This window comes from Dromaius novaehollandiae, chromosome 29 (assembly GCF_036370855.1).
Source record: "Dromaius novaehollandiae isolate bDroNov1 chromosome 29, bDroNov1.hap1, whole genome shotgun sequence".
In the NCBI taxonomy this organism is placed as follows: domain Eukaryota; kingdom Metazoa; phylum Chordata; class Aves; order Casuariiformes; family Dromaiidae; genus Dromaius; species Dromaius novaehollandiae.
The window spans coordinates 846,768-870,720 of NC_088126.1; the positions used below are offsets into that span (position 1 = coordinate 846,768).

At 69.2% G+C, this 23,953-nt stretch overlaps 7 protein-coding genes and 1 long non-coding RNA gene across 11 annotated transcripts; all 8 read left to right on the top strand.

The window, feature by feature from the left end:
• The first annotated feature begins 52 nt into the window (after positions 1–52).
• S100A16 (S100 calcium binding protein A16) lies at positions 53–2,042 on the top strand. The gene is made up of 3 exons (XM_064499163.1): positions 53–178; positions 1,307–1,477; positions 1,566–2,042. The coding sequence occupies exons 2-3, from the start codon at positions 1,322–1,324 to the stop codon at positions 1,728–1,730; spliced, it is 321 nt and encodes a 106-aa protein (XP_064355233.1). The 5' UTR covers positions 53–178; positions 1,307–1,321; the 3' UTR covers positions 1,731–2,042.
• A 1,234-nt stretch (positions 2,043–3,276) lies between these two features.
• Positions 3,277–4,546, top strand: LOC112994016 (protein S100-A4). The gene is made up of 3 exons (XM_026118104.2): positions 3,277–3,424; positions 3,532–3,680; positions 4,310–4,546. The coding sequence occupies exons 2-3, from the start codon at positions 3,540–3,542 to the stop codon at positions 4,472–4,474; spliced, it is 306 nt and encodes a 101-aa protein (XP_025973889.1). The 5' UTR covers positions 3,277–3,424; positions 3,532–3,539; the 3' UTR covers positions 4,475–4,546.
• Positions 4,547–6,554: 2,008 nt separating this feature from the next.
• LOC135323933 (protein S100-A4-like) lies at positions 6,555–7,388 on the top strand. Its single transcript, XM_064499164.1, has 3 exons — positions 6,555–6,676; positions 6,869–7,042; positions 7,153–7,388. Exons 2-3 carry the CDS (start codon positions 6,902–6,904, stop codon positions 7,315–7,317), a joined length of 306 nt encoding a protein of 101 aa, XP_064355234.1. The 5' UTR covers positions 6,555–6,676; positions 6,869–6,901; the 3' UTR covers positions 7,318–7,388.
• A 476-nt stretch (positions 7,389–7,864) lies between these two features.
• On the top strand, positions 7,865–8,909 carry LOC135323935 (protein S100-A6-like). Its single transcript, XM_064499166.1, has 3 exons — positions 7,865–8,022; positions 8,247–8,393; positions 8,701–8,909. Exons 2-3 carry the CDS (start codon positions 8,256–8,258, stop codon positions 8,842–8,844), a joined length of 282 nt encoding a protein of 93 aa, XP_064355236.1. The 5' UTR covers positions 7,865–8,022; positions 8,247–8,255; the 3' UTR covers positions 8,845–8,909.
• Positions 8,910–10,868: 1,959 nt separating this feature from the next.
• Positions 10,869–11,793, top strand: LOC112994021 (protein S100-A12). The gene is made up of 3 exons (XM_026118110.2): positions 10,869–10,952; positions 11,076–11,238; positions 11,474–11,793. The coding sequence occupies exons 2-3, from the start codon at positions 11,086–11,088 to the stop codon at positions 11,687–11,689; spliced, it is 369 nt and encodes a 122-aa protein (XP_025973895.2). The 5' UTR covers positions 10,869–10,952; positions 11,076–11,085; the 3' UTR covers positions 11,690–11,793.
• Positions 11,794–13,789: 1,996 nt separating this feature from the next.
• Positions 13,790–15,375, top strand: LOC112994018 (protein S100-A7A). 2 transcript variants are annotated; one of them, XM_026118107.2, is made up of 3 exons: positions 13,790–13,886; positions 14,583–14,787; positions 15,087–15,375. In XM_026118107.2, the coding sequence occupies exons 2-3, from the start codon at positions 14,602–14,604 to the stop codon at positions 15,249–15,251; spliced, it is 351 nt and encodes a 116-aa protein (XP_025973892.2). In that variant the 5' UTR covers positions 13,790–13,886; positions 14,583–14,601; the 3' UTR covers positions 15,252–15,375. The 2 variants fall into 2 exon arrangements, with proteins under 2 accessions (XP_025973892.2, XP_064355232.1); XM_064499162.1 differs by lacking the exon at positions 13,790–13,886 and adding an exon at positions 14,268–14,332.
• A 2,093-nt stretch (positions 15,376–17,468) lies between these two features.
• Positions 17,469–19,404, top strand: LOC112994017 (protein MRP-126). The gene is made up of 3 exons (XM_026118106.2): positions 17,469–17,922; positions 18,413–18,574; positions 19,085–19,404. Exons 1-3 carry the CDS (start codon positions 17,914–17,916, stop codon positions 19,262–19,264), a joined length of 351 nt encoding a protein of 116 aa, XP_025973891.2. The 5' UTR covers positions 17,469–17,913; the 3' UTR covers positions 19,265–19,404.
• A 2,504-nt stretch (positions 19,405–21,908) lies between these two features.
• On the top strand, positions 21,909–23,884 carry LOC135323897 (uncharacterized). Of its 3 annotated transcripts, none has more exons than XR_010385391.1 (3): positions 21,909–22,314; positions 22,754–23,049; positions 23,136–23,884. It is a non-coding gene; the product is annotated as an uncharacterized LOC135323897 (long non-coding RNA). The 3 variants fall into 3 exon arrangements; XR_010385392.1 differs by having other exon boundaries at positions 21,909–22,305; XR_010385390.1 differs by having other exon boundaries at positions 22,010–22,314; positions 22,904–23,049.
• Positions 23,885–23,953: the final 69 nt, after the last annotated feature.

The following is a 23,953-nucleotide window of genomic DNA, read 5'->3' on the forward strand; positions in this document are numbered from 1 at the left end:
CTTCCCAGGTGAGCTGGGCCGGGAACGCCCCGGGAACGGCGGAGGGCGGGAGCCTCTTTAAGAGCGGGCCGGGCGCCGGCGGCATGGGTGCGCGGCAAGCAGAGCGGCTGCGTCGCGCCCGCGCTGCAGACCCGCGGGAGCCGGCAGGGACGTGCAGCGGGACCCCGGACGAGGCCAGGTAAGGCCCCGGGCTCGGCACGGGAATTGCCCCTCGGGTGAGTACTCAGCGGGGAAGAGCCGCGCGGCATGCCGGAGCCGGCCGGGTGGGAATGCCCGGAGCCGGGTGGGAATATCCCGGAGCCGGTCAGAGCGGGGTCCGGCATGGGCACGCCGGGGGTCTGCAACAGCCATCGGCATTGCCTGCGTGCGAAGAGCCTCGACGGGCGGCAAATGCCTTGCTCGATCCGCGGGAACCGGCTGCCGCCACCAAGCCCCCGGGAAAAGGGGTTTTCCGCGGCGGTGCTGGGCCGTGGCGCTGCCGGCTCCGGACCCCGCGGCTCGCCAGGGAGGACGGCGAGAGGAGGGGGGCGATGCCGGCTCGGAGGCCCCTCGTCCTGCCTCCGCCGCCGGGGATGACAGGCGGGATGCGGAGCTGCCGGCAGGCCCCAGCTCGCCCAGCCGCCTGCTTCGCCCCCGCCGCAGCCGCACGGAGACGCCACGTCCCGGTGCCGAGCCGGGACGCCACGGGGATGGGCTGGGTGTGGGCAGGAGCCGGCACCGGGGCACCGGGGCAGCACGGGGGACCGTGGCATGGGGCGATTCCACCCCGGACGGGGATCCCACAAGGACGCTGCGGCTGGAGCCGCGGTCCCCAACGCCGGTGGGGCCGGGATGGCGCTGCGGATGGCGCGGGGCCTGCGGGGCCGGCGCAGGGAAGCGCCAAGGCCAGGCCGGGCCGCGCAGTTCCCCTTCCCGTCGGCACGCATCCTGCCCGGGATGCAGGCGCCTGACCCCGTGACGGGTCCATCCTGCCGGGCCCATCCATAGGAAAGCGCTTCCTGGCGCGGGGCCGCGTTGTCGCCGCTCGCGGGCAGGGCCGGATCCCGGGGCTGGGGGGCTGCGCGGCTCGGGACGGCGGCAGGTAAAACCCCGGCGCTGCCGCCACCGCCTCTCCCAGCCCCGGTGCTGGCGGTGGGAGCGGGGGCGGCTGCCCGCGGCGCAGGTGGGGCGCCCGGCTCGGGGCGGCCGCGGCGCCGGGGCGGCGGTGCCGGCGCGGGGGCGGTTTTGGGGCGACGCTGCCGGCGCGGCGCCCCGGGAGGACGAGGGGGCCCCGGCGCCGGCGGCCCCCACAGCCCGGTCCCCGCAGGCGGTGGCGGTGGCCATGGCGGAGGGCACGGAGCTGGAGTGGGCCGTGCAGGCGCTGGTGAAGAACTTCGACAAGTACTCGAGCGGCTGCTGCTGCCGCCGCCGGCCCCGGCGCATCACCAAGAAGGATTTCCGCAAGATGCTGAGCCGCGAGCTCAACCACATGCTGACGGTGAGGCCGGGCAGGGGCGGCGCGGGGGGCGGCCGGCGGCGCGGGGGGGGCCGCCGCCTGAGCCGCTCCGCTCTGTCCCCCCCCCCAGGACACCGGGAACAAGCGGGCGGCCGACAAGCTCATCTGCGACCTGGATGAGAACAAGGACGGGCGCATCAGCTTCGAGGAGTACTGGACCCTGATCGGCGGCATCGCCAGCCCCATCGCCCACATCATCCGCCAGCAGGAGCAGGGCACCAAGCACACCAAGTAGCCGGCGGCCCGGGGCGCTGCCCCCGCCGCCGAGCCCCCGCCAGCCCCCGGCTGCCCCTTCCTCCCGCCGCGCCGTCCTCGCCCTCGCGTCGCCCCGCCAGCCCCGTCCGCGGTGCTGCCAGGCACGAGGCACCACGGACACGAGCGTTGTCCGGCCTCAGACCTCCGCGCCGGCCCCGGGCCGCGGCCCCGCGGAGGAAACCCCCCGCTACGGGATCCCCCTCCGCGGGGGAGCTCAGCCCCTTCCCCCGAAGCACCCGGCCTCCCCGGCCGCGTTATTTATTGCAGCAATAAAGTGCGGAGGAGCAGCGCGGCCGAGGCTCTGCCTTCCCGGGGCGGGGGACGGGGGGGGACTGCGGGGCCGCGCTCGCCGCCAGGGGCCAGCAGACACCGCCGCCACCGGCCCCGGCGCCGTCCGGGGGGGCCCGGGGGGGGGTCCGGCCCCTGGGCGGTGCCTCGGGCCGGGGAGGAGCGGGGCAGCGGGGAAGGGGGGGGGGTTGGCCTCCCTGATCCCCCCCCCGCCAGGCTCGGGCATCCCGAGGGATCACCCGTGGGCAGAGGAGCCGGGGGGACGCGGGACCCCCGGGATCTGCCCGGCCCGACGGGGCGGCGCAGCCCGCGGTGCTGCCGGTGGCGACATCCCGGCCCGTCCCGCCCCCGCCGGGCCGCGGCACCTCCCGGGGATTTTCCACGGGGAGGAGACTCGGGGGGGGCGGGGGCGGTGCCAGGGCCGGGCCTTCATCCTCCTCCTCGCCAGCCCCTCGACGCCGCCCCCCCGGGCGCGGTGCCCCGGGCCGGGCCGGGCCGCGGCTGAGTCACGGCGCAGGAATCCGGCCGCGCCGGCCAGCGCCGCCGGGACGCGGGTGCCTGTCGGCGGAGCCAGCGGGGGGGCCGGGCTGCGCCCCGGGGGCCCCTCCCCGACAGCCCCGGGGCCTTTGCGCGGCGCCCCGTGGGACAGGAGCGGCCGCAGGCCCCGGGGACGAGGACGGGCCGCCGCGCTCTGCAGCCGCTCCCCATCGCGGGAGCTCGAGGCCTCGCCGCCGTCCCGCATCCCCGGCAGCATCGCCCCGGGTGCCGGCTGCCGCCCGGGCCCTGGCGTCACCTTGGGCACCAGCCCCCCGCGTCCCCCAGCCCCGGGGTGCTGCGACCCCGCGGGACGAGCGCCGTGTGGCCACCGCAAACCGTGACGCAGCCCCCAACACGTGCCAGATTTCGGAGAAGGGCCCAGACGCCTGCGCTTCCCCGGCCCTCGCTGGGTGCTGCGTCGCGGGGAGAAGCAAGTCCCGCTGGCTCTGCGGGGGCCGGAGCTGGGAGCGGCTGTGCCGGGGCTGCCGAGGCCGGCTGGCGGGCCCCGCGCGTCCGCCCGGGTTGCTTTACACCAGGATTTACCCTGGCTCCCCCTCCGAATCGGGGAGGCTCCCGCGGCCTCGACGGAGCGATGCTCTGGCCTCGCCCAGCCCGCCGCCCGCGCGGGGGCCGGCAGCCCCCCCCCCCCCGGCACCCGGTCCCCCCCCCCGCCGCCGCTAACCGCATCACACGGCCCGTTGGGCAAAAACGAGGCGTGGGCGAAACCGCCGGCGCGGAGGGGCTGGGAAAGCCCGGGGGCTGCGCGGGCAGCGCCTCCCGGCCGGGTATAAACGCCAGCACCGGCCGCCCGCAGCACCCGCTGCGCAGCCCCCGTCGGCGCCGACCCCGGTGAGTCCCCCCCCCCCCCCCCCCCCGCCCCGCGGCTCCGCTCCGCAGCCGTGCCCGGTGCCCGCCGTGGTGCCCCGGCTGACGGCGCGGCCCGCTCTGCCCGGCAGGACCGGCGATGGCGTCCACCCTGGAGCAGGCGCTGGCCACCCTGGTCACCACCTTCCACCAGTACTCGGGGCGGGAAGGGGACAAGTACAAGCTCAGCAAGGCCGAGCTCAAGGAGCTGCTCAACCGGGAGCTGCCCAGCTTCGGCAGCGTAAGTGGCCCCGGGGGCGGCTCGCGCCCCATCGCCGCGTTCGGTAGCTGGGGACAACCCGGGGGGGCTCCGTGCAAGGGCTGCAGCCCCCAGCGATGCCCTGAGCCCCCGGGGGCCAGGGGAGGGGGAGGAGGAGGAGGAGGAGGAAGACGAGGACCCGGAGGGCCCGGGCTGGAGCAGGCCCCGCGCTCGGGCTCAAACGGAAAGGAAACTTGGCTCTTCTCAGACCCACGAGTCGTCACAGAAATATTTTGATTGGCAAAAAAGTAGTGCTCTGATTTCAGTTTTTTATCTTCCCCCTTTTTTTTTCTTTTTGCGCTTCCCCTTGCGGTTTCCAGCTCGAAGTGGGAGGGGGGAGGTGAAACCCACTGGCAGAGATTGTTTTCGCGATGCAGAAGGACTTTTGCTGTAGCCGCGTCCGGGCGCAGCCAGCAAACCCCGACTGTGGGCCGCCCCGGCCGGGGCAGGCGAAGCCCCCGGGGTGGGAGGGGGCGGCGTGGGACCCCCCCGGCGCCAGGCGCTTGGGTCCTTTTTGCATCCGCCCTCGGGAGCGGCCGCGGCTCCGCAGCCCCTCGAGCCGCCCCGCCGCCCCCGCGGCCCCGCTGAGCCCCTCCGCTCTCCCCGCGCAGAAGCAGATGGACGAGGGGGAGTTCAGGAGGATCATGAACGACCTGGACCACAACAAGGACAGCGAGGTGGACTTCCAGGAGTTCGCCTGCTTCATGGCCTGCGTCGCCATGGGCTTCAACGAGTTCTTCAGGGACTGCCCCGCCAAGCAGTCCCGCAAGAAGTGACCCGCGTCCCCCCCGGCCCGGGGCACCGCGTCCCCGCTGGGCCCTTAATAAAAACCTCACTGAAGCCTCCGAGCGCGTCCGCAGGGGCTTCGCCGCGGGGCGAGCGCGGGCCGTTAGTGCGGAGGCGGCGTCAGCCGGGGCAAGTGCCCGGCCGGTGACTCACGGCTTTCTCCGGCAGGTTCCCCCCCCTCCCCTCCCTGGGATTTTCCATGCTGCAGCTCGGAGCCGGGAGACACAGCTGGAAAAATGTGAGCAAAGCTGCTCCGAGCTGTTTCCGAGCCACGGGCGCAGCTCGGCCCTGCGCGGAGAGCCTGGGCACGCGCCTAACGCCGAGCGCACGGGCGTCCCGGGGCCGGCACCGGCCGCCCGGCCAACGCGCGTTTGGGGAGCGGAGGGCCGCGGGAGGGACCGGGGGACCCAGGCTGGGGCAGAGCACGAGGCCGCGGCGTGCCCGGGCGGGAGCAGCCGTCTCCGAGGGGCGGCAGGGGACCCTCCCGCAGCCCTGCATGGCACTGCCATGCCGGAGCCGGATCCGAGCCCGCCACGGAGCCGCGGTGGTTTCCGGGCCGTTGCCCTGCGATACCGGCTGGGCAGGATGCGGCTCAGCCCTCGCAGCCGCGTCAGCTCCGGGCAGGTCCGGGCTCGCGTGCGGGGAGCGCTGCCGCTGCTCCGCAGCCGTGCCAGAGCCCCGCGGAACAGCCCTCGGGCTGGGAACGCCCCGGCACCGCTTCTGCCTCGCTGCGCGGCCGCGCCGATCCCCTGCCAAGCATCTCCCCGCTCCCCTGCCAAGCATCTCCCCGCTCCCCCTGGCTCCCCCCCCGCAGCCTCCCCAGCCCAGCGGCAGCTCCGGGCTCTGCCCTCCTCCGTCCTGCTCCTTCGGGGCGGCTGGGCCCCGGGAGCCTCCTCCCCGCCCCGGGAGTCTGCAGCGGCCTGCACCCCTCTCCCAGCGGGGAGACGAGGCCCGGGCTGGGGGGTTGTCTGGCCAAAACGGTCCTTAAAGACCCCCCGGGGCTGGTGCCGAGCACCTCGTGCAGGGACACGGCCCCGTCCTCGCGCCCGGGCGCCAGCGCGGCGGTTCCCACGCCGGCTCCCAGCGGGACGTGGTCCTGCTTCTCCCGGGAGGCTCCTGCCCCGGGCGGCTGGGGGGTGGGAGTCCCCGAAACGGGGCCGGGGTCCCGGCAGGACCTGGCGCTGCCCCGGGAGCGGTCGGGAAGTGGGGACAGGCCGTGGGAGCCGATTCCAGGCAGGAGCGCGGGAGCTTCCCGGCGTGCCGGCCGCGCGGGGGGAGCGCGAGCACCGGGGCGGGGCGGCGGCAGGCTTTCCCGCTCGGCTCCCGGCACGTGCGAGGCCACGCGGCCGCCGGAACAGCGCTCCGTTACACAACGAGGAGCCCTGGAAACGGAGCCGGCGATCGGCCTCGGCCAGAAACAGAGGGAGCAGAAAAGAAAACAAACTGCAGCAGCACCGCAGCCATGAAGGAGCCCCGCGGGGGCCGTGCGGCTCCGAGCGCCGCCGCTCCGGAGCGGGGACCAGTGGGACCAGTGGGACCAGCGGGACCGGGGGGATCCCGCGGCCGCTCCCGGCTCAGCGCCTCGCCTGGCAGCTGGGGCCAACGTGTGTCTATTTTGGTCGCGATTTCCGCGGTTTGGCTTGCCAAGCTGCAGGAGGGACAAACGCTCGCATGCAACCCGCTCGCTGCAACGGGGTCGGCGTTTCTCCCCGGAGACGCGAAGGGGCGGCGTTTTCCCGGGATTTTGCCGGGTGCGGGGCTCAGAGGGGCTGCTGAGCCCCCCCCGCGTGCGGCATCTCGCTCCGCGCCAGCATCTGCCCCCGGCTCGGCGCCCGCAGCCGCCTCCAGCCCCCGCTGCGCCCGAGGCCGGTCGTGCCCCGTGCCCCTCCTCGGCCTGGCGTCCCCCGGCCCAGATCTCGCTCTTTTTAACCCAAAGCAGCCCCGGGGCACCCCGGCCGGGCAGGGAGGGGCAGGCCGAGGCGGGGGGGCCGTGCCGGGGGGGGCCGGGGCTGCTCGCGGGGTTTCCTCTCGGCTCCCGCCAGCCAATGCGCGGCCGGGCGCAGCCGCGGCCCCCCTGCGTCCCCGCGGCGGGGGGGGGGCGGGGGGTGTCCCGGGCAGGGCTATAAACGCGGCGGCATCGCGGCGTCCCGCTGCCGCCCTGCCTCTGCTCCGCCGTGCGGTCTGAGCTCTCGGTGAGTCGCTTTTTCCTACGAGGCTCCGGCGTCCTCCTCCCCGCCGTCCCCGCAGCCGCTGCCGCGCGTGGGCCGGCGGCCGCGGGGAGGGAACCGGTGCTGCCCCCCCTGCGCGCGGGGGGCACCGCCGGCCCCGGGGGGACCCCGCCGCCCCGCACGGCCTTTCCCCAGCTCCGTCCTCGCCCGCCCCAGCCGCCGGCATCCCGCAGACCCGCCGACGTCCCCATGGCTTCGCCGCTGGAGCAGGCGCTGGCCGTGATGGTCTCCACCTTCCACAAGTACTCGGGCAAGGAAGGGGACAAGTACACGCTCAGCAAGCAGGAGCTCAAGGAGCTGCTCACGAAAGAGCTGCCCAGCTTCATCAGCGTGAGTGGGGGCAGCCGCCCGCGGGGGGGGGGGGCAGCCGGGCCGGCGGCCGCCCGGAGCCATCTGCCCCAGGTGCCAACGCCCCGCTTTCCCCCTCTCCCCCCCGGCAGAAGCAGACGGACGAGGCCGGCTTCCAGAAGCTCATGAGCAGCCTGGACAGCAACCGGGACAGCGCGGTGGACTTCCACGAGTACGCCGCCTTCCTGGCCTGCGCCGCCGTCCTGTGCAACGACTTCTTCCAGGGCTGCCCCGACAAGATGCCGCGCAAGAAGTGAGCCCGGCCGCCGCCACCCCCCCCCGGCACCGCGTCCCTCCGCTTCTTTAAATAAAGGTCGCTTTAAACGAAGCCCTCTGCGAGCAGGATTCCTGGGTGGGGACGCGGGCCGGATCCTGCTGCGCCCTGCCGCCCCGCGGACTTTCACCCGCAGCTCGCGGGAGCAGGCGGTGCCGGACGGCGCCGCTTCGGAGCCGGATTTTGCTCCCGGGGGCCGCAGGCGTGGGCACCCCGCTCCCGCCAGCGGCCCGCCCGGAACCGAGCCCCGCGGCTCTGCCCGCGGCGTGAGTCAGCCCGGCCGGCGGCTGCCTGCCCGCGCTCGCCCGCGCTCGCCCGCTTCGTCGCCCCGCGGCTGCGCAGGCCTTGGCGGGGCTTGGCGAGGCGTTAATCCCTCCCGACCCCCAGAACCGGGGCAGCCAACAGCCCTTTGGGCCCCGCTCGTTACGGACTCGCGGGCCCAGCAGGGCCCTGCTTCGCCCCGGGGGGGGTGGCCGCGGTGCTCGGCGCTGCACGGGGGGGGGGGGGGCGGCGGGGGCGGCCCGCAGCGCCGGGACGGCCCCCCCCGGGGGGCGGCGCGGCCTCGCCCGGCGCGGGGAGGGCTTCGGGAGTGGCTTCCGCGGCCCCCCCGGCGGGGGAGGACCCGGGGCACGTCTATAAAAGCGAGGAGGAGCCCGGGGGCCCCGTCGCTGCCGCCCCGCTCCCGCTGGTAAGTGCCTTTCTCCTTCCTCCCCCTCTTCCCCGAGCCGCCCCGGGGCTCCAGATGTGCGCGGAGCCCTTCCAGATGTGCGCGGAGCCCGGCTGCAGCTGCTCCCGGGCCGCGCAGCGGAGGCGCCCCCCCCACCCCCGAGCCTCGGTGCACGGCGGGGCCCCCCCGGTCCCCCCCCCCTCCCCGGGCGGGGCCCCCGGCGCTGAGCCGCGCTCCGCCCGCAGCCGCCAGCCATGGCCGCGCCGCTGGACCAGGCCATCGGGCTGCTCGTGTGCGTTTTCCACAAGTACGCGGGCCAGGAGGGCGACAGGAACACGCTGAGCAAGAGGGAGCTCAAGGAGCTCATCCAGAAGGAGCTGACCATCGGGCCGGTGAGTGCCGGCGTCGGCGTGCCGCAGAGCCGCCACCCGCCACGCCGGGACCGGACGCGGTGGGACGGTCACCCGAGGGGCTGGATGCGGGGACGGAGCCCATCGCGCCCGCCGGCACGGGGCGAGCGCGGGGGTCCCCGCCCGGCCGTGCGGAGTGGGACAGCGCCCGGGGCTGGGGGGCTCCGCCGGCCCCGCATCCCGCCTCCCCGCGGCAGCGATGCTCCGGCCCCGGGCCCGCCGCGCGGGGAGGCTGTCGCGACGTCGGCCCGCTCCCGCCGACGGCACCGTGCTTCTCCCCGCGCTGCAGAAGCTGCAGGAGGCCGAGATCGCCGAGCTCATGGCGGACCTGGACCGCAACCAGGACCAGGAGGTGAGCTTCCCGGAGTACGTCACCTTCCTGGGGGCCCTGGCCATGGTCTACAACGAGGCGCTGAAGGAGTGCAGGCAGTAGGGCTGGGCCGCCGAGGGGCTCCCCCGGCCGCCCGGCGTCCAATAAAATTCCTTTTTGTAAATTTTGCTACTGTGTTCGGGCTCGTTCTTCAATCTAAAATAAATGATAACCTCACGGTTGGTTTTTCTTCTTTTTTTGGTGGTGTCGCCTCCGGTGAGGCCCAGGGCGGGGGGGACAACCGGAGCGGCAGAGCCCCGGAGGAGGGGGGCAGCGCGGGGCCGCGGAGCCCCCGGGGGTGGGAAGCCGGCGAGGGGCTGGCCGAGCCGCAGCCGGGGCTCGTGTCCCGAAGGGCCTGATCCACCCGTGCGCCCAAGCCGTTCCCGGGGCCTGGCAGCGGGATGCAGTTCCCAATCCGGGCTGTGCGGGGTGCCGGGGGGGTGCAGGGGACCTTCCTTTCCAGGCAGAGATCCCAAGCACGGACTGTTGGAGCGCTGGGGGGGATTTACAGCTGGAGAATCGGGAATAATGTGGATTTTTTCCCACTGGGTTACCAGCTCTCTGCGTGCCCCGCCGGCTCCAGCAGAGGCTGGTTCAGGAGCCCGGGCTGCTGGGAGGCGGCGGTCACCCCCGCGTCCCCATCGGGAAGCAGAAACCTCTCCACCCCCCCGGCTCAGGGAAGTGCCTGCGGCACCGCTGCCTCGCGCGTCCCAGAGGACGGGGACCCCCCCGCCCCAGCTGCCTTTGGCGGCCTGGCTCTTTTTTCTGTGCCCAATCTGTGATTTTTGCATATCGCAGCCTGGCACGACTGCGGAAATGGGGCAACTTCCATGGCTATCGCAGCGTGTCCCTGCAGACCGGTACCCCGGTTCCTTGCCCTCGGGGCTGGGCTGGTCCCACCGTGCCAGTGCAAATGCCACCGCTCGCGCGCCGCGGCTGGAGCAGCAGCTGCCGGGAGCAGGGCCGGACTGGGAGCTCCCGGCGCCCAGACGTGCTGCACACGTGGCCCGTCCGGCGGCAGACGGCAGCACCCGGCCCGGCGGCTCCACGCGCGTCCGTTCACGCCTGCCTGGCAGCGCCCACGTGCCCCTTCGCGCCTCCGAAGACAGCACACGTGTTGCTTCGTGCCTGCCCGGGCAGTGCCACCGTGTCCCTCCCTGGTCCCTCCCGGCAGCACGGCATGTGCCCTGGCTGCTTCCTTCCAGGACGAGGCTTCCTGGTGTCCCGGTGGAGGTGACAGCGCCCGCAGCGTCACCCTGCACGGCAAAATCAGCAAATTAGTGCCAGGGGTTGCAAGGTTTCCTCCATGGGCCCAGCCGGGGCTCGCGGGGCTCGGGCATCCCGTGGGTATCCCGTGGGCACAGCCTCCGGACGAGCCCCCCCCGCCCCCCCCCATGTGCCCAGTAGCCCCGTGGCGCTCCGGTGAGCTGGGCCGGCCCCGATGCCAGGGAACGTGGCAGGAGCGGGAAGCGGCTGCCCCAGCCCTCGGTTTCCATCGGGTACCAATAACCGGTGCCAGGAAACGCCACGCCGAAGCGGGGCTGGCCGAGGGCCCGCACGCAGCCGTGCCCCGAGTCGTGACATCTCTCCTGGCTCCGCAGAAGAGCTGTTGAGAAACAGCCTCTGCCGGGCGCCCGTTCATGGGTTTGGAGTTGACCAAAGGAATGAGACCCGTCACACCCCAGGCGCCCGGGCGGCGGGCCGGGGCCGGGGCCGGGACACGCAACATTTCCCAATGGGAAAAACCACCCCCGACTCCCAAGGACCCCCGGCTGGCGCCTTCCGTGTGTTCCCGGAAAACCCACCCGTCCTCGGCTCCCCCAGCGCCTCGAAGCCGGCAGGAGAGGCCCCGCTCCCGGCGCCCCCCCGATGCCACCGGCGCCCCGCGAGCCTCCCGCCGCGTTTCCGTGTTTCGCCCGGACGGGTTTGGCGCTTCCTGCGGCACCTCCCTGGCGAAGCCCCGGGAAAAGTCGGTTCCTGGAGCCAGGCTAGAAATTGCCGTCTGGGCGCGCCGCGCCGCCTTGCACAACGGCCGGTGTTATCGCCCCGGAGGGAATCCGAGGGTGTCACGAATCGTAGCTCAGGGAGCGTATAAAAGCCAGCCGGCCGCACCGTGCATTCACCCGCCTGCTGCGCCCGGTGCACCGCGTCTCCGCACGCCACCCGCCCCGGTGAGTAGCTCCGCACGGAGCGTCGGCCGCCGGCCGCTCGCTGCTCCGGCCCGGGGCTGGCGGAGGGCGGGGGGATCCCGCTCCTCTGGCCCCTCCGAGCCCGTGGCTGCCTTCTCTCCCCAGGTACGACGAGATGAAGACCGACCTGGAGCTCGCGCTGGACTGCGCCGTCAACATCTACCACCAGTACGCGGTCAAGAAGCCCCTGGACGACTACCTGGACAGGGGCGAGTTCAAGGCGCTGCTGACGGACAACGCCAAGCCCTTCCTCGCCCACACCACGCCGGTGAGAGCCCGGCGCGGCAGGCTGCCGCCGGGGCCGGGTCCCCGGGGGGGGCCCCTGGGGGGGCCCGGGAGCTGCCCCGGGGGGAGGCAGATCTCTAAGGTTTTCCCCAAACCGTGCAATCTTTGCGTCAGCCTCCTGAGCGAGGTGCTGCCGCGGAGACGGGGCTGGGGGTGCGGGGTGATGCTGCGCCCGCCGCGCCTCAGCCTGCCTCTTTTTCGGGTTTCTCCTGCTGCAGCCCGGCCTGGACAGAGATGTCTACATCAACCAGCTCTTCAACAGAGCCGACCGCAACCGCAACGGTCGCCTGAAGTTCACCGAGTTCCTGACCACGCTGATTCTCATATTCATTGAAGCCCATAAGAGGTCCCACCAGCATCCCAACGAGCCTGGCCACGGCCACGAGCACGGCCACAAGCACGGCCACGACCATGGCCACAGCCCCCAACACTGAAGCGGTTCCTGGGCTGACTGTGCCCGCGGGCTTGTGCTCTTCCCACTCTGTTGTTTCCTTCTGCCCTTGGTATTCAAATAAAATTTCTTTCTTTAAGCACCAAATACATCTGTGTCCTGCTGTCTCGGGGGGGAACGGGACACCATGCACCTCGTCCCAGCCCACGGCTGCGGGGGTCAAACGCAGATTGCCCGGGGAGCAACGGGGAAGGGAAGGTGCCCGAGGGGGACCCTGGGAGCCAGGACGCCTGGGTCCCGCCGCCGCGTCTCCTTGCAGACGGAGGGTCTCGCTGTCCCTGGGGGGGCTGGTTCGTGCAGGGGCCGGGCGCAGGCTCGGCCTCGCTGCAGGGCGGGCGGCGAGGGGATGGAGCGGAGCCAGGTGCCCCCCCCCCCCGGGGCAGCTCGCGTGGGCGACAGAGCAGACGCGACACAATAGCACTATTGTGTCCCAGCCGCGGCGGGGCAGCGCCCGGCCCCACACCCTGCCCCACGGACCCGGGCGGGCTGCCGAGAGCCAGCCCAGGCCAGGCACGCGGCTGCAGCCACGGACGCCCAGCAGCTCCCGCGCGAGCCCCGGCGCTGGGGCAGGAGCAGGGCTGGGGGCTCGGTGCTCCTCGGGCTCGGCCCCACGCTGCCGCGGGACAAACCCGCCGGTTTTATTGGTGGCGACACGCTTGCAGGCCGCCCCGGGGACGGGATGCCCAAGGGGAGAAGAGGCTCCTTGTCCTTTGGGGGTTGCCAACCGTCCCGGGGGAAACCCGCAGCCCCGGAGCGTCCGGCGCCAGCCCAACCCGGGAGCCCGGCCCGCGAGACGCCGCGGCGCGAAAGCAAGCGTGGGGTTGTTGCGGGGTTCTTTGCTCCTGGTGATGCAGCTCTCTGCGCTGCTGCGCTTTACCGCGGGGGAGCAGCTCTGTCCCCCCGGCACCGGCGGGGAAATCTCGGGATCCCCCCGGCTCCTTGCAGGAACAGGCCTCCCCCTGCCCAAGGCGCCTTCCCGGAGGGCAGCAGCACCCCAGGGCCGTTTGGGCATGGCTCTCCTTGCCACGGGCTGCCCCAGAAAGAGGTGCCCGCTCGCGGGGGAGGGGAGCGTGGCCCCCGTCACCCCCCAGCCACCCCGCACCGCAGCAGGAAGGCGTTGGTGCACAGGGCGTCAGGTAAACCGCCCCAGCTTTACAAGCCCGTTTGGGGAACAAGGATGCAATTTTGGATTGCCAACAGTCCCTAATGAGAAGAAGGGGAAGATCAGCAGACAGTGAGTCAGGGACACCAGGACAAAGCTCACGCAACAGCTTTTCACGCTCCCCTGGGGGCTTGCGGAAGCGCCCTCAAACAGGAATAGTGACCCTTGTGGGGCTTTTTTGTCTCTAATCTCTTCCTGGAACCTATTATGTTATTTTTACATCTCTTCATTGTGTCTTCGTCATTCTTCCAGTACCTGTTCTGCCTCCAGTACCTGCAAGAGCGGTAGCAGTGAGCCGCTCTTGCAAAACACTTGCTGGGTAATATTCCAGCCCGCGAGGACCTCGACAGCAGGTTTTCTTCCTGTTTTGAGCCTAGTTTCCCCTGCAATGTTTCCAGGGCAAAAGGGAAACAAGTGGCACAAGTGATGTGCTAGGGCATCATCTGGGAAAAGTGACTTACTGAAAGGGAGATACGACCTTCATCATTGCTGGTGTTCAGCCAGTTGGCATTGCAGAAAAGGCAGAGCCCAGCATCCCACTAAGAGCGAGGAGGAGGAAGCGATCCCCATGTCTCCTTCTGCCACAGTCCATCGCGCTTCAAGACCACAGAGGACAAAAATCCTCAGAATGTTACAAAACCTGCAAAGTTTCAGCAAGTCTTGTCCAGGCACCCTTGTTCGGTCTGAGGTTACAAAAGCACGCGCAGCATTTCCCCCAGCCCGCACTCAGGCTGTCCCCGCGCTGCGGGCGACGGGGCGTTCCTGGGCCCGCGCCCCTCCGAGGCAGCGACCCGGCGGGTGCGACCAAGAACTAGGAGCAGCGGCTGAGGCGGGGAGGGGCTCATGACTTCCCACCTGGTAATTTCCAGGTACGGGAAACGCTAACTCAAGCTGCTGCTTGCCGCAGGTGTGTCACGCCGGCTGATGAAAGAGGGCCTCAGAGGTGTATAAAAGGGCAGCCCGGGCTCTCGGATCACCACAGCCAACCCATCTTCTGCAAACCCTCCGCGAGACCAGGGTAAGTGACACTGCAATGGCTCTTGCAGCTCGTTAGAGGACGAGGGAGAAGCAGTTTTGCACATCAGGCCATGTCGTGCATATTATCTCAGGGTCACGCTTCCCACCTGGGGCAGGGGGAAGCAGCGTTTTTGGCTACAACAAGGCTTTTTGCCATTAAAGAACGATGGCGTTTCCACGTCGGGTCTAGTGGAGGTGCGGGTGCTCCCGCCGGCAAGGGGAGCTCCCCCGGCGGGCGGCACCCAGCCGAGAGCAGGGGCTCCCCGCGCTCGCGTCCCCGGCACGGGAGGGTTTGCAGCCCAAAGGGACAGGCGAGACGGGGACGCGCAGAGCCCCTCACCGAGCCGCCTTCACGCCCTCCGAGCCACCCCTGCTGCTCGGGGCACGTTATAGATACATGCCTACGACCGGATGGGTTTGTCCGACCCGCCTGGGAAATGCCTTCAGGTCAGCAAGAATAAGCCGCTGCTTGGGTGAAGCTAAAATTAGAGGTGGTTGAGCGAAGCCGTAAAGAGGTGATACTCCTAAAACCTCTCATTACGCGCTTGGCATCAAGGAGCTGCTAACGGCTCGCGGCAGCCTGGCGCCCGCAGCCCTCTCAGGGAGGGGATTTACCCCGGCGGGTGCCCGGGCCGAGAGCGTCCACCTGGGGAAGGGGCTCCGCTCCGGAGCTGACGGCCACCGGGTTTCTCCGCAGCTATCCCGAGCGCCCAGCCATGTCCACCACCAGCCTTCCCCAGCCTCGGGAGCTCCCGGGAAACTGCACGCTGGAGACGTCCCTGAAAGGCGTCGTGGACGTCTACCACCGCTACAGCTCCCGCGAGGGCGAGCTCGACCTGCTCAGCTACAAGGATTTCTGCACGCTGCTGACCGAGCAGGCGCCCACCTTCCTGGCAGCCTGCGTGAGTGCTGGGCGGCCGCCGTCGGGGCGGGGGGCAAGGCGGCCCGGGGGGGGTCCGTGCCCCAAACCGGCGCGTTTGTGCCCACGCGGAGCCACCCGCGCGCGCAGGGGGCTGGGGCGGGAGCCTCTCTGCCTGGGGCGTTAGGCAGGAGCTAATTGCGAGCTGAAGGGGGTCGCGATGGTTGCACAGCTTCCAAACGCACTGCCCGGGCGTGCAAGAGCGCAGCTGGCTCGGTTTCCGCCGGCAGCTCCGCAGCCGGGGGGGAGGCAGGCTAACGCGCCCCCGTCCCCCCCTTGCAGAACAGGAACCGGCCCGGCTACCTGGAAAAGCTCTTCAAGGAGACCGACATAAACAAGGACCACGAGCTGACCTTCGAGGAGTTCTGCATCGTCCTGGCCAAGCTGACCGACGATGCCCACCGCATCACCCACGGAAGCGACCGGTGCTCGCCGGACACGGACTGAGCCTGGGAGCGCTCGAGCCGCGCGGGCAGCCCCGACCGGCTCTGCTTGGGGAACCGGGCTCTAGCTACTGCCTCTGCTTCACTCTCTCCTGCTCATGAGACAATAAAGCATCCCTTGAATTTCACCGAGTCCTTCCTATTCCGGCGCTGCTGTTTGCATCCGTCTCTCAGGGGTGTGGGAGGGTGGCGATAGGTGTGGAGGGCTCATCCTCGCCCCCCTTCTCCCCCTGTCCACGCTGAGTCTCTCTTCTGGACACAGAATCACCCGTGGGCAGGAAAATGCATTAATACCCGCAAGGACAATTCACCCAAGGACACAGGCTCGGCAAGTTCTGCACGCAGTTTTTGCTGTGCATATAAAGAGTTTCTACCCTGTGGGATATTGAGATTTAATTTTTTCCCCCTGAATCCCAGTGAAAACTCTAAATTTAGAGTTTTCCACAAGGCTGGGCTGGCGGGAGTGCTCCCTCCCGAACCCCTGCATCACTCCTTGCCCAGCGGGGACCAAACGCTGCGGAAACGAGCTGCCTGGGCCAGAGAGGCAGCCGAAGCGATGCATTCCCACAGAGTGAGTTTCCCGTCTCAGAGGTTTCCAGCAGTAAAATATTCTGACCCAAACCCTGGTGAGCACCAACGGGCAGCTATGCCCGTGGACGGGGGCAGGAGGAGGCGACGGCCCGGCGCTGAGCCCTCCCAGCAGACCGGTTCCCGGCACTAACCGCGCTGGGACGGGCCCTGCCCCTCGCGGCGCTTCCCCTCCCGGCTGCGCGTTGGGCTGCCGCCGCCCCACAGGGCCGTGACGCCGTGCACGGCACAGCCGCAGCGGGGTGAGGGCGACGCGCCGCTCGGTCACCGTGCACACAGTGCCCGGATCTGCCCCCACGGAGCCGGGTCCCGGCTCCCCTACGGAGCCAGCGCCTGCCAAGCCGCAGCGAGTCGGGAGCTGCCCGACGTGGCCGCTTGTCACCCGAGCCGGAGGGCAGGGCAGCGCCTTGCCCAGCTCCTGCATCTCTGCAGCATCACCCATCTGATGCCCCTCGGCAGCCCCAGGCACCAGCAGCGCCCAGGAGCCGGGGCGACCCGTCCCCGGGCTTCCCAGGGCTGCAGCCAGCTCCAGGGGCTGCTCGGCCAGAGCGTATTTCCTGCTCCGATCTTGGGCTAAAATCCGCCCTGGAACGCGGCCAGCCTCGCGGCGACCACCCCGCCGTGCCCTGCCTCAGCCTGGCGCCCGCCCTTCGCTCCTCCTGCCCGTAAAAGCCTGTTTTGAAAGCGCTTTGCGGCCGCTGCCAAGCGCGGGGTGCCCGGCCAGGGCCCTGCGCCTCGGGGCACGACCGGCCTCGGTTGCCTCAAACCAGATCTTTCGCTGGCCGTGACCGTAGGACGGCTGGTGCCTCGCCTGACACCGCTTCCCACTCGTTCCTCGTCGCAGCTCCAGCGAGCTGACGCTTGCTCAGCGCCCGCGGCCCCGGGGCCGGCTTGCAGCGGCTGCCGCAGCGTGGCTATGGGCTCCCCCGGCTCACAGAGCCCAGGAGCAGCCCCATCCCGTGCCCCATAACCTGCCCCACGCCCCATAACCTGCCCTCGCCAGGGCAGCGCTGCTCTGTCCCTGGGATGCTGAAGAGACAAGAGCTGCAGTTTCCTGAGATTGCCACAAAATTCTGCAACCGAGCTGACGGTCCCGAGCGCCCCGTTGTGAAACGCCCCGGCCCTTCCCCAGCCGCTTCGTGCACCAAAACACGCCCGTTGTGAAACGCGGTGCGTCCCCCCGGCAAGGGCCGGCGTCCCGCGGGGGCTCGCTGCGGACTGCGCACGGCCCCGTTCCGGCCTGCGCTTCGTGCCCGAGATTAGCATCACGTTCAGCAGGTTAAACAGACCTGCAAACCCCGAGCGAGCCAGCTGAAACGGCAGGCAGGGCATTTTAATAAAGCAGCACTGGAAAATCTTGTTTTGCTCCCGAACTTAGCCGCTCCGAGCCGAACTGTCTGCAGCGCCGAGATGAGCAAACAGCCACGGGGAGCGGGGCACCGCCGCTTCGCCGGGTAAAAATACACCTTGGGCCCCACCCGGCCTCTGCGGTTTGGAGGATACCTCGGGTGGGGAGAAGCCAGTCTTGGCTCCAGCTGCCGCTAACCGCAGAGCTGAACCAGCCTTCCTGGAGCCCGGCCAGGCTGGGACTGCCCCCAGCAAGGGACAGTCCTGGGGCGCGTGGGCCCCATGCTCAGCACCAGGTGACAGCAAGCAGGAGGAACGGGGAGGTGGCCCTGCAGGTCCCCTCCGCCTCGGGGCACGGAAAGCAGCCCCCAGATCAGAGCAGGAGAGACCAGGCCAAACTAAAGCGGCAGCCAAGGGGATTCGTGCTGGGAGGTGGCACAAGCTGCACCCCAGGTCAGCGATGCCGCCGTGCCCCCCCACCTCTGCCGGGCAGGGGTGACCTCCACAGGGAGGTGACACACCGATGTTGCGGGAAAAGCCGCAGAGACCCCTTTTAAGGAACTACCTCCAAGCCTTGAGCAACGCACAAGTGTGTCATGATCATGGACTGGAATTGGATGAAACAGGGACGTTTCACAAGCGGGGGGACGGCACGGCTGGCCAGGCTATAAAAGATGCCGCTCCGCAAGTGACTCCACTCCGGCCCGAGTCCATCTCAGCGCTTCATCAAGATGAGCCAGGTGAGTCCGGGGCAGCGGGCTGCTGGCCATGGAGGTCCCTTAATTAATGCTCTTTTCTAGGTGTGCGTAGGAGCTTGCAGACGGCTCATTTCGCACTCAGCACCTGCATCTCCGCGCAGGTTTCTCCAAGCCACCAGCTATGTTGGTGGTTCCAGTTTCGCCTGTTTGGCTGGAGGCTCTTCCCAACAGGCCTTGCCTGGCGGGAGACACTCGGGAAAAGCAGCTCTCCGATGTGATTTTTAGCTGCACGTCCCAGAGCAGATGCAGGCAAAGACTGCAGACCCCTTCAGCCTCCCTTGGCTCGTAGATAAGAGCACACCAAAACAAACAGCTCAAATCCATTCTGACACCAGGATGACTGTAAATAAAGGCAGGCAGCCTCCTCCTTGGCACGAAGCAGGTGGTTATGCTGGAGCCTTGCTGATTTACAGCAGACCTTCCCATCTCCTGAGGCTCCTGAAGTTATCCCACATAATCCTTTTCCTTCCAGACCTGCCAGACTCCCCAGGGACAGCTCTCCAAGCTGGAAATCGCCATCAATTCCATCATTGATGTCTTCCACCAATATTCGAGGCAGGAGGGGCACATGGACACCCTGACCAAAGTGGAGCTGAAACTCCTGATCCAGAAGCAGCTGGCCAACTACCTGCAGGTGAGCGGCAGCGAAGCCGGGCATCGCACACCCCGCACGGGGAGGGAACAGGGCTGCGCTGCCACTTGCCAAACACACCCCGGCAGCTGCCGTAAAGGCAGAGGAAGAAAACGCAGCCCGGAGCCTCTCGAGGCGGTGCTCGGGGCTGGGCTGTGCGTTGGCTTTCTGCAGCATGCCCAAGGCACAGTGCACACGGCAGAACCAGGCAGTGGGTGAGGGCGGCCAGGACGGGGCCGCTCAGGCCAGCGGGCACCTGCAGCTGCCTGTGTTATCAGCAAAGCAACGCTCATGCTGTCCAGCTACTCCTTTGCTATCTAGAAGTGAAGGAGAAACGCAGATTGTCACAACCCAAAGCAGAGGGTGAAGCGTTTTTAAGCTATCTGCCACCAAGCAGAGATGCACAGGGAAAGCAGTTCCTGGCTGATGAGGTGGGGGGGACATTTGAGCAGGTCTGGGACCCAGCCGTGACTGACGGGGCTTCACCGTCCCTCCTTGGCCCTTCCTTTGCAGCACGTGACCAACCAGGTCTCCATCGACCAGATCTTCAAGGACCTGGACACCAACAAGGACCACCAGCTCAGCTTCGGCGAGGTGATGCTCCTCATCATCAGGGTCACCATTGCCACCCACGAGCACCTCCACTTCTGCGAGGACCAGCAGCAGCACCACCACCAGCAGCACAACCACTGAGGCAGCCGTGCTCGCCAGCACCTGAGCCGCAGACCCGGGCTGCCCCCGCCACCCTGCTCTGCCTCCTTCCCTGCCTCCCTCCCTCCTCTCAAGTCCGATGGTTTTGCCACCAATTAAAGATTCGCTCTAAGGCTGTCAAAGCCGTTCTGTGTGTCCGCATGGGTTTTCCTCAAGGCAACAAGCCTGCACCTTGCTCTCCCCCCATGGCTTAGATCAAGCCAACTGAGGTTTGAAATAGGACGCAGTTTTCTAGGGGCAAGGTGGGGGCTTGGGGACAGCAGGGGAGGGGGAGCAGGGCTGGTTGCAGGGGCATCTGCAGTGCAAACCTCCATCCTCCCCACTGCAGTGTAGTTCAGAGCAGATGGGATAACCAGAAACGCAGAGACCTCCTCAAATTAAGAGCCCATTTTGGGCTGGAAACATCCAGTGCATCCCCCAGGAGCGCACAGCAGCAGTGGGTGACCGGTGCAGCCCCAGCCGGGGCAAGGGAGGGGACAGAGGAGCAGCGCTCCCGGCACGCGTCGCTCTGCAAGGCCCTGCGGAAAGGGAGCTGGGGGTGACGGTGCCGCTGGCTGTCCCCGCACCGGAGCGGACATCCCCGGCCGCCGGGGAGGGCGCAGGCGGCACTCGGCTGCTGCCAGGGCTCAGGTCCCACTGCCACGTTTGGTGATGATGAGACAACTCTCCCCGTGCCTTGCTCCATGCAGTGCAACGTGGGTTCATAGCAAGGAGCAGATCTGCTGGGAGCCACCGCTTTCAGGAACATGCGGCTGGAAAAGCCTATGGTGCCGCTGAGCTGCCTCACACCACGGAGGAGGAAAGCCTGGCTATCGATCAGCAAATGCATTTTTAGAGGAAAAAGGAACACTTGTGATTTCCTAAGGGTGAGTCAAAATCCTGAAATCACCCCGTTCTGTGAAGAAACTCGCCGCAAGCTTCCCAAAAGCAGCAGCACTGAGGCAAGCGAGGTTGCTGCAAGTTTGCTTCACAGCAGCTGCCCAGGTTGCTTCAGCTTCACATGTCAAAATCCCCCTGAAGGAAGTGTCTCAAACACCTTCCCACGAGGGAAAAGCCACCGCGTTGACCGCGGTGTCCCCAGAGCTGGGTCCCGCACCCCGTCCTGCGGCTGTGCTCAGCCAGGGGCTCCAGCAGCCCCAGCTCGCTGCCGCTTGCCCCTCCTGCTCTGGGACAAGGGCAGGGTGGTTCAGGGTCCTGGGTGCCCCATGGAGGATCCGCTTTTCGGGCGCACGGCACCGGAGGGTGCTCAGCCTCTGTGCTTTAGAGCCACAGGGAGGTTTCCCCACGCAGGGGCCACACACCTCAAACTGGGCTCATCCATGAGTTGTCCCGGGTGCCTTTCACTGGGATAAAGGCAGAAACCAGCCCCAAAGCTTGCAGTGCTGATGCAAGAGGACATTTGCCAACACAGCAGGCCATCACACGGGGCTGCTGTTGTGTCACCCCCGGGGCAGCCGGGTGTCACGCTGGGAGACAGGGAACTTGCCCTCCACGGCGCGCTTGGCCCCCGAGCAAGCAGAGGCCACCGCCGGCCCCCGTGCAACAGCCGAGCAGCTCCCGCACCTGCACGGCCCCCAGCCGAGCGCGGAGGCGTCGGATGCTGCAGCCGCGCTGCCGGGGGGTGCTCGGCCCCGGGGGGTGCTCGGCGGCCCCCGGCCCGGGATCGGCCCCGCAGCCGAGGACGGGGCGGCTGCGGCGGGACCCTGCTGCCACCTCGTGGCACGAGCCGCCGGGGCGGCTCCGAGGCGGCTCCCCGGCGAGCCCGGCCCCTTCCTTCAGCCTCCCCCCCCGCAGCACGAGCGCTCCTTGCTGCAAAGGGGGCATTTTCCTGCCAGAAGCACCTATTTCCCCCCCCCCCCCACGACACCTCTCTTGCGCTCCCCCCGCTCGAGCTGCATCTCGGTTCCGCCGGCGAGGGGTTGGGGTCTTTCCCAGCGCTGCCCCATCTTCCCACCCCTCTAACTCACAAGGCAGAAGCAGCAAGAGGCAGCGCAGCTCCCCCAGGGCACAGCTCGAAGCAGCACGGTGGAAGCTAACACACCCCACGCTGGTCTCCCCGAGCATCACAGCCCCGCTCGCTGCCTCCCACCAGCGCCCGCCCCGGCCGGAGAGCCCCCACGAAGCCGCAAGGCGCTCGGTGCCTACCTCTGCACCCCTCCAAGCGGCAGGTCCCCACTGCAGGCACGCGCCAGGTCTCTTCCTTGCAGCCAGGGACACCCGTGCATCACCTCCACCTGCCCCTTGCTCCTGCAAAATGGCCTGGGGGGGCCCTGCAAACCCCCAGCCCTGCTGACCCCCAACTGGATTAGTGTAGGAAACCCCCAGGCTGTGGGGCTGGGCTTTATAGACAGCCCTGAAACGAGGGGATGGGATGCAGCTGGGCTGTGCCCACACCTGGGATGCGGCCCGGCACCGGCCTTGCTGCAGCGCTGCAAATCCCTGCGTCCGGCCCCCAGCCTGGCGCAGCCCCCGGTGTCCTCGGCTCCCCGCCGCGGGGTCGGAGCCCCGGCTGCGGCCGCGGCCCCGGCGCTGTGCAATGCCCGGAGCTGCGTCGCGTCGCCTGCGCAATCGGTCCCAGCACGTCGACCTGCCGCTGCCGGCACACCCGCGCCCGGCCTTGGACGGCTCCTTGGCGGCCGGTGCAGCCGGGTCGGCCCCCGGGGGCGGACGGGCCGCGGTGGGACGGCACCGTGGTGGCAGCCGGCTGGGAGGGAGTAGCCGGCGGAGGGAAATTGCTCGGGGTGATTCAGAGCAATTTTCCTCCCAATTCCCCCGGCTCCCCAGGCGGACGTGCACTCGCCGGGGCGGCGGAGGGGGGCCCCACGCGCTGACCCACATACGCCTTCCCCGGGGAACACCCTCCGCTGGAGGCTCCCCGGGGAGGTGCAGCAGCGCGGGGAGGCAGCCGGGGAACAGGACCGACCGGGAGAAATCCTCGCCCTCCGCCCACGACGGCTGGCGAGGCGAAGCGCCCGCGCGGGGCTGCTGCCGCCCAGTCTGCGCCCGCCGAGCGGCTGCTGCAGGTGAGCGGGGTGAGTCTCCTCCGTGCTTGAAACGAGCTTTTACGTTTCCAGCGCAATTCGGCAGCTGGTCCCTTCCCGCCGGGCTGGGGGCGGCGGGGACCAAAGGCACAAGCACAGGATAAACCCCCCGGGCTCCCTTCTCCCGGCGCTGAGCTCGGCTCCGGCAGCTGAGTCACTAAACCCGTCGAGCGTCTGAGGCAGCTGCGGGGACGAAGCTCCTTCCAATTTTAGCACCTCTCCAGGGAGGGAGGGAAAGTGGAGGGAAGTGGGGAGCTCCGGGGAAAGGCCAGGAGTGGCCACGGCCGGGGGTCGCCCCGGTTTCAGCATGCAGAAAATGGATATTTTACGGTGACAAAATTTAGAAAGGCCGAAACTGAAAATGTTCTGAATTGTCGGAACTGATCCGGGTTAGTTAATTCTATGGGATTTTAACATTTCATGTCAATAGGGGTCAGGGAAAATGCTTGAAATGGTAAAAGCCCCCCCGAAAGCCCCTGCCTCGCCGGGCTGCCGCTCTCCCCCGCCTCGGGGCTGCTCTCGCGCTGCTGCGCCGGGCGCCCGGGCTGCAAACCCGCGCCCACCCTCGCCTCGGCCGCAGGGGCCCGCGGCATGTCTCGGCTCCTCAAGGCCCTCGCGGACGTGATGGGCAGCTACCAGGGCAGCGGCAGGAAGGGGAAGAAGCCCGAGCCGTTCAGCAGGAGCGAGTTCAGAAAGCTGATCCAGCAGGAGTTTGCGCCCGCCGAGGTAGCTGCGTGGGCGCGGGGGTGCGGAGCCGGGGAGGAGGGTGCCGGCGCGGAGCCCTGACGGCCCCGTCGCTCCTCTTCTCCCAGCGGGCGCCCGCCAGCAGGTAGCGGTGCGTCTCCAGCCTGGACGCGGACGCGGAGCCGATGAACCAGCCGGAGAGGGGCCCTGCCGAGCGCTGCTCGTGCTGAGGCTGGGGCGGGCGGCTGCCCTGGGGCCCCGGCAGGGAACGCCCGGCTCTGCCCGACCCGGGGGCTTCCACCCGCTGCAACGAAACCCGGGAGAGGCGCGTGCCCACGGGGCTTCGGAGCAGCTCCCGCTGCGCTTTCCTCCGTCCCTGCAGGATGGCCGAATTCCCTGGATGGCGAAGGAGTGGGGTGACGGTGCCTCCGGCCGCGGTGGCATCTCCCGCGGGAACCCCGCTCCTCCGGCACAGACGCCGCTGCCCCGGCCCGTCGCCCTCCACGGCGTCACCTCCACCAGCACAAGCGGCCCCGGCTCCCTCGTTTCGTCCCATTCCCGAGCTTTTCCGTCTGTAACGGGCAGTGAGCGAGACATCCCTGGCGGGCAGGGCCGGGACGAGCCGTGTGATGAGCTGTTTCGGGCCGTGCGGCAGTGGCGAGCGGGGCATGCGGGCGGCTCTGCGGGGACGGTGACACGGCTGCGGCCGGCAGCTCACGTGCAGCTGATTCGAGTCTGCGACAAAATTCCCACGGATCTGCGGGGGGGAGAAATTCATCCCACGCTTACACAGGTGTTTCAGCCTAATAAATGACGCTGGGGCGATGCATTGGCTTTCTTCTGCAATAAAAAAAGGGAAACTGAGCCCTTCTGGAAAGCTTTTAGCCGTGTCTTTGTGTCATGGGTTTGCACGGAGCAATCCTGCCGGATGGCGAGGCAGCGGCAG

Excerpts from the sequence above, each read along its gene's own strand:
- S100A16 (XM_064499163.1), top strand. The coding sequence starts at position 1,322 with ATGGCGGAGGGCACGGAGCTGGAGTGGGCCGTGCAGGCGCTGGTGAAG. Across the intron at positions 1,478-1,565 it reads AGCTCAACCACATGCTGACG|GACACCGGGAACAAGCGGGC; the intron begins GTGAGGCCGGGC and ends CCCCCCCCCCAG.
- LOC112994016 (XM_026118104.2), top strand. The coding sequence starts at position 3,540 with ATGGCGTCCACCCTGGAGCAGGCGCTGGCCACCCTGGTCACCACCTTC. Across the intron at positions 3,681-4,309 it reads AGCTGCCCAGCTTCGGCAGC|AAGCAGATGGACGAGGGGGA; the intron begins GTAAGTGGCCCC and ends CTCCCCGCGCAG.
- LOC135323933 (XM_064499164.1), top strand. The coding sequence starts at position 6,902 with ATGGCTTCGCCGCTGGAGCAGGCGCTGGCCGTGATGGTCTCCACCTTC. Across the intron at positions 7,043-7,152 it reads AGCTGCCCAGCTTCATCAGC|AAGCAGACGGACGAGGCCGG; the intron begins GTGAGTGGGGGC and ends CCCCCCCGGCAG.
- LOC135323935 (XM_064499166.1), top strand. The coding sequence starts at position 8,256 with ATGGCCGCGCCGCTGGACCAGGCCATCGGGCTGCTCGTGTGCGTTTTC. Across the intron at positions 8,394-8,700 it reads AGGAGCTGACCATCGGGCCG|AAGCTGCAGGAGGCCGAGAT; the intron begins GTGAGTGCCGGC and ends CCCGCGCTGCAG.
- LOC112994021 (XM_026118110.2), top strand. The coding sequence starts at position 11,086 with ATGAAGACCGACCTGGAGCTCGCGCTGGACTGCGCCGTCAACATCTAC. Across the intron at positions 11,239-11,473 it reads TCCTCGCCCACACCACGCCG|CCCGGCCTGGACAGAGATGT; the intron begins GTGAGAGCCCGG and ends CTCCTGCTGCAG.
- LOC112994018 (XM_064499162.1), top strand. The coding sequence starts at position 14,283 with ATGCCTACGACCGGATGGGTTTGTCCGACCCGCCTGGGAAATGCCTTC. Across the intron at positions 14,333-14,582 it reads CGCCTGGGAAATGCCTTCAG|CTATCCCGAGCGCCCAGCCA; the intron begins GTCAGCAAGAAT and ends GTTTCTCCGCAG. Across the intron at positions 14,788-15,086 it reads CCACCTTCCTGGCAGCCTGC|AACAGGAACCGGCCCGGCTA; the intron begins GTGAGTGCTGGG and ends CCCCCCTTGCAG.
- LOC112994017 (XM_026118106.2), top strand. Across the intron at positions 18,575-19,084 it reads AGCTGGCCAACTACCTGCAG|CACGTGACCAACCAGGTCTC; the intron begins GTGAGCGGCAGC and ends CTTCCTTTGCAG.